Source organism: Xiphophorus couchianus, chromosome 12, assembly GCF_001444195.1.
Source record: "Xiphophorus couchianus chromosome 12, X_couchianus-1.0, whole genome shotgun sequence".
In the NCBI taxonomy this organism is placed as follows: Eukaryota; Metazoa; Chordata; class Actinopteri; order Cyprinodontiformes; family Poeciliidae; genus Xiphophorus; species Xiphophorus couchianus.
This window is the reverse complement of record NC_040239.1, coordinates 32235108-32249288: the sequence shown is the minus strand read 5'-3', so window position 1 is coordinate 32249288 and position 14181 is coordinate 32235108. Positions and strand designations below refer to the sequence as shown.

General features: G+C 39.3%; 1 protein-coding gene across 2 annotated transcripts; it reads left to right on the top strand.

Moving 5' to 3' along the window:
- Positions 1-4110: 4110 nt before the first annotated feature.
- On the top strand, positions 4111-13128 carry dpp7 (dipeptidyl-peptidase 7). 2 transcript variants are annotated; one of them, XM_028034844.1, is made up of 13 exons: positions 4211-4294; positions 4618-4741; positions 4820-4959; positions 6939-7102; positions 7183-7318; positions 8217-8298; positions 8448-8614; positions 9798-9858; positions 10248-10366; positions 10960-11116; positions 12282-12346; positions 12418-12488; positions 12575-13128. In XM_028034844.1, the coding sequence occupies exons 1-13, from the start codon at positions 4211-4213 to the stop codon at positions 12693-12695; spliced, it is 1491 nt and encodes a 496-aa protein (XP_027890645.1). In that variant the 3' UTR covers positions 12696-13128. The 2 variants fall into 2 exon arrangements, with proteins under 2 accessions (XP_027890646.1, XP_027890645.1); XM_028034845.1 differs by lacking the exons at positions 12282-12346; positions 12418-12488; positions 12575-13128 and adding an exon at positions 11806-11976 and having other exon boundaries at positions 4111-4294.
- The last annotated feature ends 1053 nt before the right edge of the window (positions 13129-14181 follow it).

Sequence of the window (14181 nt, the reverse complement as noted above, 5' to 3'; positions counted from 1 at the left end):
CCTGAGCAGCCATGATCCATATGAACATCTTTTTTAATCTCTGGGGTTAATAGAGGTTTTTGTTTCCATTCTAATTATGGAGAGTCACTACATTATTGTTCATTACAGTAGAGACTGTAATTACTGTGTGAGTTGACATCATAGCTCTGCTGGGAAATCTCAGAGGACTAAGACAAACCTTTGAGCTCACAATGAAGGGCTTGTCTCTGAGGAGGAAGTCAGGAGCGAAAATGAGTCTACATTCCAGAAGTGAGCCATAAACTGAATCAAGACAAACACTTCACCAGACACAAGGGAAAAAAATAGTCTTTTCCCAGATCAGGGCTTTCTCTGCTTGGCCAACCTGTTCCACTGGTAGAGCGGTTTCCAACAGGCTCCGCCCACCACAGGGAGATCAAAAGAAAATGCCAAGCAAGCATCACAGCCAGGTGTTCACATTCTTCTGTTGAACAGACCTGGCAGTGCAGACGTGCCAAATGTAATTTTCAAAGAATACAGAAACACAATGAACAAGCAATATTTTATTTACACTCAACAATATTAACTTTTTGATTTAACCCATTTAAACTCACCGGTCACAATACTGACCAAGAAATTTCTTTCACTTTCAAGGACACCAAAAAAGCTTGCTGATAAAATTTTCAGTTAATGTTCAGCAAATATTGAACGTTTAGAGTGTTTGGATAATATTTAAGCAGTATCACATGTTTGGAGTAAATTATCACATGAACAGAGCTGTTTATATCTTGGCTGCACCTTGGCGAGAAGAAGACAGCCACAAACCTCCCAAAGAAGAGGTTAGCAATGTAGGTTTAAATAAACATTTGACAAAGGTTTTTGGGGTACATCATCTTTGAAGTGTCTACTTATGATATACACCTTTGCATTTACAAAAATTGTTTCGGTGTATGAGCAGGATGTGTAAACATGTTGACGGTCACAATAGTGATCGGTGGGACAATACATTTTATCTAGGTGCGCTTATTTAAATACATACCATATTCTTCCAATTTCAAATGTCTTTGTTTTTAATATTAATTTTGAGTGTGGTTCTAGATCTGTTAGACTTAGTGATGGTCAGACAAAGCATGCAACAATGTAGTTATGAGGAAGATGGAATCCTTACTGATTTTGGTAGTGGTGGCTTAGACATGGACTATAAGGGAAAGATAGGCCTTTTTCAATGCCTGATTTTGAATGCATATGATTAGTTAATGGGAAAAGAGGATGATCTCCCCTTTCACCAGTCATATGGCACTCTTTAACCACCTGCAAAAGTTTATGATGAAGGGACAATTGTCTCTTTGATGTACCCTTTAAAACTAAAGAGGATCCAAATGAGGGTCTGACACAAGATGAGAAACTGCTGGTCCACTAAAAAGACAACAATATTTTCACAGTAGAAACAATGAGCACATGAGAGGTGTAGACCTTCATGACCAGAACCCCTCATGGCACAGAGTCATGATCAGGTGCAAGAAGTCTTGGTGGCCCATTTCAAAAGCACACTTGAAAATAGGATGACTGCAGCTTAGGAGGTTGGAGTTTATCTTGTAACTGATGGGCTGCCTGCTGGAAGACCCACTTTGGCTGTGTCAGTCGTTGTGGCCTGACACAAGAGGACAATTCACCCGCCATGCCTGCTAGTGGTAGTCAGAAGACCTGGTGATGCCAGGGTATGACTGCCTCACTTCTGTCAAACCGTACCAGTGAAGCTGTAGCTACAATATAGTAGCTTACTGCTATCAGTGTGTTAATGTGTGTGTGAATGGGTGAATGACTAAATGTGGTGAAAAGCATTTTCAGGTCATTTGGACTTGATAAAGAACTATATAAGTACAGGCCATTTACCTTTTAGATATTATTTTAAAAATGTGTCGTAGGAGGGACGGCCGTTTTACTCATCTTCTCATGGGTTGTGGCTTATTATCTTATGCAAAGGCTTGGCACAAAGTCAGTAGGTCATGGAAATAGATTTCAAATGGACACTTCTCTTCAAGATGTGACCAACACACTTACTGGTCAGTCAATGCAAGAGTCGTTTCCAGAGATGTTGCTTTTGCACCGCTCATGCCTGGGAGAAATTCAAGGCTTTATTGCACATTGAGTGCTTCAAGAAAGATCATGGAAAGTAAGGAGGGGATGAAATAACCCAAAATTGAAGAATACCAAAGTCACCAAATGGTGAGAAGGAGCCAAACAACTGGCCTTTGATTCCAGGCCTTGGGGTTCGGTATCCTGCAACTTTCAGGTGGATGACCTCCTCAGTATGCAGTCCAGTTATCCAGAGTTCTGCTAATCACCTGATTCAGGTGAATTGAAGCAGAGACGGATGGAAAAGATGCCTGACACCGGCCCTCAATCCCTGGAGTTGAAGACCCCTGGACTAAGTTTATTACTGCATGAAAGTGTAACTGACAAATATTCATGATTTTCAATAACATAAATGAAGGCCTCTACTATGGATGTTATCTTTATGATCTATGTTAATGGGATAACATAACACTACAACTGACTGGAGTTCAGTATAATTATGCATAAACACTCAAACACTCAAATTTAGCTTGGTTTAGAATATACAGATAGTCAAATTTATACTTTACAGAGCAAATGTTGCACTAACATAATGCAGTGGCAAGGTATGTTCAAATAAACCTTTAATTAATCTTGTCTATTTGGAAAAAGCACTTTTAGCTCATCTTAATAAGACACCATATTATCCCACCGATCACAATTGTGACTGATCATAAAACACACTTTTTCTTATATTTTTCCACATTTTTTATTATTATTTCCCCTTGATTAGTTCAAAGGGCTATAAATGACATCTGATTTCAATATTTTCATGTCTGGGAAAAATTGGGGATTCAATGGGTTAAATGTGATTTTTGTCAATGTTTCTTTGTGATTTGAAGCAGAAAAGTGGACTCTGGATTAATGGTAAAAGGTTACTTGGTCTGATTAGTCCATGTTTTGTTTAGGATGATATCATAGACATATTCAACAAATTAGAACATTAAAGTACGGTAATATAGAAAAAATATATATTTATAAAAAGAAAATGTGGGCTAAATTGAGAAGTTTGTTATTTTCAAACATTACACAACAGACTTATCGTGACATTCTAATTTCTTGAATATGATGGTATTATCATGTTGATGTAGAACATGAACTGATGCGTTCAACTGTGGTGATCTTAGAACAAATCTAGGACTCTTTCACTCTGTGGCTCAGTTCATTGTTCAGCAAGAGCCCAGATGAGGTGGAAACATTAGTAGGCTAATTCTAGCAGAGTCCAGAGATCCACAGTCATTTGAACAGAGCACCTTTTCCCAGAGAAATGCAGATTTGTGAAGTGCATTACTAGCTAATAATTTAGTTATTAGACTGTTGTATCTTCAGAGCTATAACAGGCGGTGTGAATGCTTTTCTGATTATTGTTCTACTTTTCATCCTATTTTCTGATGTTGATGGCTGTTTAACACTTCCCTGATGTGTGTGTGTTTGGTCTTTCTGATGCTGTTTATTCGCTATTGTGCTGAACTATTTATACCCAGAGCAGCAGGGTTTATACTGAAAACTGACTGAGGGTGGATTTACTAAATATGAGACTTCTGAAGGAAATAATTTGCGCAAATTTTATTTAAGGGTATCTTATTAAACGGTGTTGTAGTGCACCCTTTCTCAATCTATGCAACAACCAGGTTCGTTTTGCCAGCTTTGGGACCCCGACTATTACATTCCTGAGAGTTTTACATTGAGAAATAACGTGTTAAGTATAAAACAAGGCTTTAATGCCAAAAACGATCAAATGTTATGTGATGATACAAACGGAACAGATACAGATAATTCACCGTCCAGTGCTGGGCCACTAGTATGGAAGTAAACTCAGGGATGCAACCGAGTGAGGCAGAGATTGTGACGCCAGGTCTGAATTGATCTTCTCCTCATTCTGCAGACTCTCTAAGAAGCATTGACCTGCTTAATTAGTTGTTTGTTTGTTTTGTTGTTGTTTTTTGTCGTGTGACTGGCTACAGGAGCTCCATCAACTGGTGTGTAGCAGATCTACCGAGCTGCACCTGAATGCACCGGAGAATTTCACACAAGTCACGTGACAGAAGTCATGTGACTGAAGTGTTTGGTGCAGCTTGTGTCACGTTAAAAGTCAAAGTGAACGCGGTGTGAGTTTTGGTAATTGTATCGCTGAAACATGACAGCTGGATTCATCTTTTTCACAGTGACAGTAGTTGTGTTTTCCGACCCTCTTCATGGCCTCTCACACACCTACTTCCAGGTAATGTTTCATTTCATTCTGTGTGACGTTTAGTAACTGTTTTGAAATCCCAGCTTCCCCTCATCTCAGTCCGCCTGCTGTGTCTTCTTCAGAAGATTTTTTAAAAATTTTTTCATCAATAATTTACTAGAGCGCTGTTAACCTTGTAGCTGTAAAACGACCTGTTATTGGGTATCCTTCAACTGAGACGTTCTTGATGATAGTTTTGATTTGATCCTAATATTTAAAACAGAGTTAATTAAAGTCATTTATGGGCCAAACATTCATTGCTCTGCGGTTTATTTAATCTGTATCATGTTGTGCTGCTCATTTCACTGCTCCAGGCCACAAAGCCTGCAGGTTCATCAGATCCCCAGTTCACTGAGAAGTTCTTCACCCAGACTTTGGATCATTTCAACTTCAACAGCATGGGCAACGGAACGTTCAGCCAGCGATACCTGATCACAGGTACAGGCAGTTTCCTGTAATACATGTTATAAACTGAACAGCAAATGATTAACATGAATCTGTTGTTCCCTGCTGCAGACCAATACTGGAAGAAAGGCTATGGTCCCATCTTCTTCTACACCGGAAATGAAGGCGACATCTGGGAGTTTGCTCTGAACTCTGGGTTCATCACAGAGTTGGCAGCTCAGCAGCAGGCACTGGTCATATTCGCTGAACATGTAAGAAAAAACTGTCAAAAAGAGCCACCAATGTGTTGGAGGCAGCCAGGTTGAGGAGATTTTGGTGGATCATGTGAGGAGGAAAAAGGGGAAGTAAATGTTTAAAGTTTGACTCGGTTTGTCAGCTGATCTTCATTTGCCACGAGTCAAACTGTGCAGGACAGTTTGGTTCACACACCTCAGCTGCAGCCAGAACAGTAAATTGTAAAAACACCTCATCCGTTTTCTTGCTTTTTAACATTTTAGTCACATTGATTGTGGTTAATAAAGTCCATTATGTAATATTGTTTGTTCATTTAGCAGTGTGGTTTAGAAGGTTATTAGTTTAAATTAACTATTAATTAGAGTACATGTATTCAGTGTGAACAAAGCCCCTACTATCAGAAATATGAACACAAGTCCTGGTGAAACAATTAGAATTATTTTTGTCATCATTTACAGTACATAGGATGGTAAGAAGATATGAGGTCAGCAACTCTTCATAATAATCAGTTGTTTATATTTTTTTTGTCCTACCATCACAAATGTAAACACAGATTCTGGATGCTGGTAGGCCGTGTGAGCAGTGTGCTGCTGATAGAGGCTGGAACACTTCAGCTGTCAGATGTTTCTTTTTCTTCTTTTTTCCTGAAAACTTTAGTTGATTTAACTGCATCATAAATATTAAACAGTGAGCATAAACCAGCTATCAAAATAAAATCATGCAGTCATAATAACAATAAGAGAGGCATTCAGATATTAAAGACTAAAAACCAGCAAATAATGAAGAGCCTCAACAAAATAAATGAAATGATCCATGTTCTGAACAAAAATGTGAAAATGTTCTGAAACCGAGAAGTTTTCTTTTACGTATTTTTTACGTAAAGGGGTTAGGTTTGTATTTATTTATAATCAACATTAAGAATCAAATATTTTCAAATAAGGATCAAGTTTATAATCATAATTGTTAAATTCTTTTCTGTACAACTCGGTCCATACGTTATAATGTTGTTTGTTTACAATGGCAATAACAAACCCCACATTAAAACTAATTACAAAACCCATTAATAACCTCAAAGCAAACAAATCAGTTTTCCCAACTCTCAACTTAAAACAAACAAACAAAAAGCAGTCAGCACTGTTCAAATCGTATTCACTTCTGGTATCGATCTAAATCATTTTAAATATTTACTCCTGCCATATTCTGAGAATATCGTCTGTTTGAATGCGGTTTGGGTTGTAGCGCTGAGTTTGATGCATTCAGCGGCTCTGATAGAGGCTGCAGTCTGTGCTCCATCAGCAGGCCCAGCAGTTTGCTGTTTGGTTCTCAGTCTGACAGTGTGAACAGGTCTTCTCACAATCTGTGCTGATGACTGACAGTGGTGCGGTGTCTCCCCGGATTCATTTAGAGCTTTTCAGCTACCCTTGGTGAATAAAAAAAGAATGAATATGTTGAAACGTATGTCATGAGCACTGATGAGGACGGTAGAGGATCTGTTGGAACATTGTTGTAGTGAATGGCATCATGGACTCTTTAAGTAGCAGAACATTTAAGCAAAAACTAGGGATTCTACCAGTAAATGGGTCATTGTTTCTCTTAACTGGACAATGTTCCAAAACATTTGGCCAGATCAAAAAAGTCAGCCTTCTTCCATGGACAAAACCGGTACTGGATCTAAATCCTGTAAGACAGCAGATAATTAGAGAGGACTCTGGAATAGTGAAACTGCCTCTCTGCTGCTCTGACCATGTGAAATTATGACTGCTGTGCTGCCTGGCCTTTTGTTTCTGTCTGCTCTTTGTGAACTTGACCTTCCACACCTCAAACTAAACATCGGATGAAAAACGTTTTATTTAAGGCTTTTTCCATGTCTTCAGTAAATGTGATCAAAGCAGTACATTTTTCCTTCAATCTCTGTTGCTGACGTAAGATTTTCTTTTTAACTAATGTGTATGTTTTAATAATATTTCTCTCATGCTCATATTGTTGTCTTTTTCAGAGATATTACGGCAAATCTCTGCCGTTTGGGAAAGAGTCCTTCAACATCCCTCAGGTGGGTCTGCTGACGGTGGAGCAGGCCCTCGCTGACTACGCCGTCATGATCAGGGAGCTGAAGGAGCAGCTGGCAGCCTCACACTGTCCTGTTATTGTGTTTGGTGGCAGGTGAGACCTACAGCAGTAGGTGTTCACCAGGTACTGTAGTTTATCAGATAACATCTTCCCGTCTCACCCTGTTGCTGCAGCTACGGCGGAATGTTGTCCGTCTACATGAGACTCAAGTATCCCAACATGGTGGCCGGCGCCCTGGCGGCCAGCGCCCCCATCCTGTCCACTGCTGGTCTCGGAGACGCCGCACAGTTTTTCAGAGACGTCACAGCTGTGAGTCACCAGCATGAGCTCTCTGTCAGAGACAGCCGACTTTATACGGAGAGTCTTTGCTCTGAACTATTGAGCAGCTTTGCTTGTGTGTAGCTGCAGTTCACTGTTAATGCTACTAAGTCAGAAGGTTAAGGTTTAATTCAGTTTAGTTATAAAACACCAGAGATAATAATCAAACCAGTAACAAATGCATAATCTGTTTTTCAGTGTAACATCTGGACCTCTGGACATTTCTGATTAACTTACTTCTGCTTGTGGAGGTGAAAGAATGAAATCGTAGAAACCTGTTTAATTTAAATGACAAACCTGTCAAAAACAACTCAGAGGTTCTTTACTTTATTACTGGAGGCCAATTTAATACTAACAAGATTAAATTACTTCCTAAGCAGGTTCTGTTTTAGAGGTTCTGATCCAAAAACAATAACTTATTGTTTTGACTGAATTCAAAAGCAGAAAATTTCAGATCATCCAAGAATTAGTTTCTTCAAGACATACTTGTTGTCTTCCTAACTGATTGGGTTAATAAAGATTTTAGGATGACTGTAGCAGAGTATCTTTGCTATTGCCATGGAAACCTTTCTGATAGCAAGACTTCTCTGTTATGTATTCTATCTGAACAAAAAGGTCTCAGGATTAGATTAGACTGAATGACACCAGCACTTTGAACTGCCTTGTTGCTGCGGATGGTCTAGATAAATAAAATTACCTTACGTAACTGCAGGTAGTTGTATAAAGAAAACCTTTTATTTTTCAACCTGATGTAATTTTTTTTTCTTTCTTTAAAAGTTTTTATTTTAACAAAGATTTTTCTCTATGAACTGAAAATTAGGATGTCAACCTGTGAGATGCTGAATGTGATTTTTATTTATTTATTTTTAAAAAATATTTTTTTTTACAGGATTTTGAGAACATCAGCCCTGAATGCAGAGATGCTGTGAGAGGAGCTTTCCATCTGTTAAAACAATTAGCTGATCGCCAAGGTGAGGAGCTCTGCCATGAACAACTTTCTGAAAATCACAGAAAAATTTACAAAGTGAATTCTTCCCAACTGCCCACACAATGAACAGCTTTATTTGTTACAAAACATGCCATTATTTGGAATAAAGGCGTGTTGTTCTGCTGGTGCCAGATTACAGTAGCATCCAGTCAGAATTTGCTCTCTGCAAGCCGCCGGCGTCTCCTCAGGACATCCAGCAGCTCTACGGCCTGCTGAGGAACGCCTTCACCATGATGGCCATGCTGGACTATCCCTACAGCACCAGCTTCATGGGCAACATGCCCGCCAACCCTGTCAAGGTCAGCTTCACAGACACGACACGCTGCTTTTAGGAGGTACAAATGTTTAATATTTATTATTGTGATGACTGAAGAAGCCACTCTGGTGTCTTTAGCTGCAGACATGGAATGACTGGAAGGCTTTTATTTAAAAAATGGATCTGGTTGGCAAAATTCAAGCAAACATTTTTTTTCTAGAATCCTAAAATAATTACATGTTCATAGTGTTCATTTCATGTTCATTTGTTAAACTTAATATGTTCAGAAACAAATGGCAACTAAGGATTTTTAGCTTCATTGTCATCTGAAAATGTTTCTGAAACACATTATTCCACTACAACATGTCTTAGAAACTCCAGTCTGGTTTTAAATGTGATCACAGTACAGAAACACTTAGAGTTATTGTGTTTAATCATCTCCTTGGATGGAGGGACATTGTTATTAGATTTAAGTGCAGCGTTCAATACTATTGACTGTGACATCCCTTTATTTTGATTGCAGCACTGTTTTGGTGTTAAGGGTACAGTGTTGGATTTGTTCTCATCACAAATCTAACATTTTGTAAAACAGAAGTTTTTCTGTTCATCCCCAGCAGTGTTCTGTTCAGCAGATCTAAATTATGGGGTCCCTTAAGGTTCAACCTTAGGCTGTATTTTGTGTTCATATTATTCTTGCTGAATTTTGGACTCACTTCCAGTGTCTTCTTTCACTGATTTGCAGACGACGTACAAATATACCTGCTCCTAATGAAATGGCATGATAAAGATGATTCCCTACAGTCTTTGACAGATTGCTTAAAGGAAGTTACATTATGGATGAACCAATTTTTTTTTTCACTTGAATCAAAATAAAACTCAAGTTATATTGTTTGGCAAAAAAACCTTATTAACCTTATGTGTTTTTATCTGTGGTTTTATGAATACTGTACAGCACTTTGGTTCAGTTAATAGTTGTTTTTAAAGTGCCTTGTAAATAAATTAACATTGGTTTCAGTTTTGATGTGTTTTATGGACGCTGAAAGCTTTTGTGAAGACAATCTGAGTCTCAGATTTGCTGCAAACCTATCTATGCAATTTGTGTCTTTTATTTCTAAAATAGTCAGTGAGTTGGAATATCTGATGTTGGCATCATGTTTAGTTTATGTGAAGCTGCTGAACTGGTGTGAAACTGATTTAAAAAAAAAAAAGTTTCTATTTTCCTTCAGGTGGCCTGTGGAACCATGCTGAGAGGATTGGATCTGCTGGCTAACCTCCGAGACACCGCAGGTTAGCCAGAGAATCTGCTTCTGTAACACGTTTTGATAAATCTCACTGCTTGATCGTCCTGCTTGTGTTCAGCATCGTCCAATCAGCTGCTGATTGAACAATTATTTGAGCAAAGATTTCCCCTGAAACCAGTGCTGATGGGTGAAAGGATGCATCACTCTGTCCAAGGCACCTGAGATGTAGTTACTGGGTGCAGACACTAGAGGGTAGTGGTTTGCTTCATGGTCAGTACAATGCACCTTGTGGAAAAAGGCAGCAGACAGTGACAGTGCCTCGCATTGTAAACATTCTTGTAACGGTTCAGAAAAAAATTGTAGCAAAATGAAAACAAGTGAACACGAGGTGAGGAAGCCATGTCTGTTCAGTAACCGATGCCTTCCAACCTGCAGGGATCGTGTACAACTCGACCGGGTTGCTGACCTGTTTTGACCTCTACAGTCTCTATGTGCAGTGTGCTGACCCAACTGGATGTGGACTGGGATTCAACAGCCTGGCATGGGACTACCAGGTACACCAGAACCCCAGGGCTGATGGGAAATATTAGGAGATGTGGTACCAACTGCTTTACTTCCATGTTGGCTAGATGTGTCAGTGGTGTGAATGGAGTTTATTTAAATAACCACAACAAATCTCATCTCAGGGCATTTTAAAAAGATAGGAATAAAGTTTATCTACAGATATATTGACAATATTGTCAGGATTGTAGCTTTAGATCTTTTCTCTGCACTTTGGTCTCCAAGAGCATCAATAAATATTATTAATCAGCCACTGTAGTTGCTGTGTGCAGTTTCTTGAAAAAATAAACTGAAGCAGGTTACAAATTTTTTTTTGTAATCTCAGGACTCAGAGCTCTGGAAGTCTAAAGTAGGAACCTTGTTTTTAAAACTGCTGAAAACATGAAGTTTAAAATCTTTACTGACAAAAACAAAATGTACAGGATCCAGACAACTGGGTGCTTATTTAGGTGTAAATTGCAGATTCCAGTGTGTTTAGAACGACCCAGTGATCCCACACACACCACCAGCTCACAGTCTGCTCCAACTTTGAGAATCAGACACTTTTTGATAAATCTCACTGCTTGATTGTCCTGCTTGTGTTCAGGCCTGCACAGAGGTGGAGCTGTGCTTTGAGAGTAACAACGTGACAGACATGTTTCCTCCGATGGCCTTCACTGAGAAGGACCGAGAGGCCTACTGCTCCAAGCGCTGGGCTGTGGTTCCTCGGCCAGGCTGGCTCCAAATCCAGTTCTGGGGGGATGGTAAGTCTCAAATACCCTTGGTCCCCCCAGATCCCAGCCAATTCTATTCTGGTCTCAGAGGAGCATGTATTCTTCACTACATGGTAATGTGCATGTGTTCTCCACTGACTGGAGAATACATGCACATTACCATTTGGTTTATGCAGCTCTGTCAGAGACTAAAAGCTCTAATCTTTTGACTTTCAAAATCAATAGAAAGTCAAAATTTATTTAAAATACCTGTTAATTATTTTTTAACCAAAATTTGGTTTTAAAAGCTTTTGGGTGCAGTTCTGCATCTTCCTATGCTGCTAATGTCCAAACCCAAATTATGGAAAGAAACGATGAATTTTACATTTATTTTCTTGCCTTTATTTACTAAGTTAATGCTTAATTAATTTATGCTAAATTAATTCAATGGTTTCTTATGCTAAATTAGATTAATTTTGCATAAATGCTACTGTGTACCTTCTGATTTTAGTTTTCAATGAGTTCTTAGGTGGAAAATTTTGTCAAGTAATATATTATGACTTCATTAATTTGATGTTGAATACATTGCCTGATAAAATTTTCCACCACAATCTCATCTTTTGATTAGAAAATATGTAACATTTTTATCCTAATCCCCATCAAATTTTATTTAATCTTGACAGGTTAGGTTTTTCTGCAGCAGGACTGCTGGACGTTTCCTTTTGTCTTTCTCTTGTCAGAAACTTTTCCAATTCCAGCTTGAGGAACAACTTGATAAATTTGACTGGCAGCCAATCAGAAAGATGAGCATGGCAAATAACATTTTCCTGAATTTCTCCTCTGTGGGACAGTAAAGGCTATTTCTATTTTCTATCTCCATATTCAATAACTTATATTTTATACTAAAAACACATTACATTTATAAAAAAAAAAAAGAATTTATTTCATTTTTTTTAACCCTCCTGCGGTCTGACCCGTGTGCACTTTTCCAAGGTTTTGTTTTGTGTTTTGGAAACTGACGGTCTGACGGAACAGCCCCCCTGCCTCCCCAGTGAGCTTCATGCTAAGACTGCAGGAAGGTTTATTTTATTAACAATGTCCTTTTTTTTCTAATTTTCCTTCTGTCTTTCTGAGGCCCCTGATTGGCCCCAGGTAGTCACCTGGGGCCACAGCCCCCACTTTGTAAAACCCTGTTCTAAAGATCTCTTGTGTTCAGCCCTCTCCACCGCAAACAACATCATTTTCTCCAACGGGGATCTGGACCCATGGGCCAACGGAGGGGTGAGTGTGACTCAGGCAGGAAACCTTTAGTGAAATCTCGCGTCAAAGTTAATCAGCTCTCCGATGTTCAGGTGCGCAAGTCGCTGAGTTCATCGCTGGTAGCGCTAAACATTTCTGGAGGGGCTCATCACCTGGACCTGAGGTACCACAAGCTGCTGGCTCCTCAGTTTGTTCTGCTTTGTTGTTGAAATGTTCAACATGGAAACAAATGTTTTTGTTCTCTTGCAGAGGATCTAATGATTCTGATCCAGCCTCAGTCGTCAGAGTCAGAAAGGCTGAAGCAGAGCTCATTGCACAGTGGGTGAAGATGGAAAGGTCTAGACTAACAGCAGCATACATACAGCTGTAGGGTTCATCTGATCTATTGTTTTAAAAGAATCCAACAGAATACAAAAGAGCACATTTAAAGCATCCCGTCTTGTATTTTTCCCTCAATATTTGAATCAAATAAGTGGAAAATTGAAGTTAACTTCTTGTCTGATTCTATAGATTTTCAGCTGCTTCCATCCACTGATTCTTAAACATAGTACAGATTTATTGTACCGAGAAGGTACAGTAAAGAACAGTGAGAACAGTCATGGCATTATAGTAGCTGTAACCAAACAGGTTTTTATCATACATACAGATGGAAGTTATCTGATTTCTACTTGTCGTTTGCTGTTTTATTAAAATGCTTCCCTCCAGCCAAAACCTTGTAGTGAAGTCTTGCTAATAAAGATGAGGCTGAGAAAGAAACTAGAGATTGTCCATAAAGCTTTGTTGAATAAATAACTTTTTTCCCCCCCATCTACTACTGTTTTTATTCAACTATAACACACACGGCATGTTGATAGGAAATGTGGTAATGTGACCTCAAGTCTTTTTACTGGGGATGTGAACAATGAATCCACTTGCAATTAATTGTTAATGGTTTATTAGATTAAAATTAGTTCCAATCGATCCACTTAGATCTTCCTTTAGTGTTTGGCCACCATCCAGAAGAGGGCGCTGCTAGTCATCCTGAAAAAGCCAATTGATATAGGAATAAAGCTGGAGGGGTAATTCCAGGATGGTAAAGGCATGGAAAATGCACTTGTCTTTCAAAATATAATCACTCAACAAGCTGCTTTAGTTTGACCTTAATAGCGCTGAGTCAGCTGAGCTGCATGGGAGATGCTACGAAGGCCAGGATATGACAGAAACCCAGAGGGGATAACGTAGAAAAATTGTAACATGACAAGGTGGAAAAAAACATTGTGCCAATAAGCATAGTAGATTATGAGAGCAGTTGTGACTTAAAGCTACAGTATGCAACTTCCATCCATCCATCCATTTTCTGTATACCCTTGTCCCTAGTGGGGTCAGGAGTGGTGCCTGTCCAACGAACGTTTCAGGCAAGAGGCGGGGTACACCCTGGACAGGTCGTCAGTTCACCACAGGGCAACACAGAAACAAGACAACCATTCACACACACACACACACACCTAAGGAGAATTTAGAGAGACCAATTAACCTAACAGTCATTTTTTGGACTGTGGGAGGAAGCCAGAGAACCCATGCATGCACAGGGAGAACATGCAAACTCCATGCAGACCGAAAAAGAAAATTTTGGGCGATGAGTGATCGGCCAATACATGTGAAGTCAATCTTATCCACCGATCTTATTTACCTCGGCAAAGCTCTAAAACTGAACCTCTCTCTAAATTCTCCTTAGTTGTGAATAAGTGAGTGTGCATGGTTGTCCTGAAGGCATTAGGGATGCAATCACTTGCTTCCCTGAATCGTTAGCAGGACTCTGGAGAAGCTGACTGCACTGAGGAGAGCAGCTATTTGGTTTCAGGGACACATCTGAATGT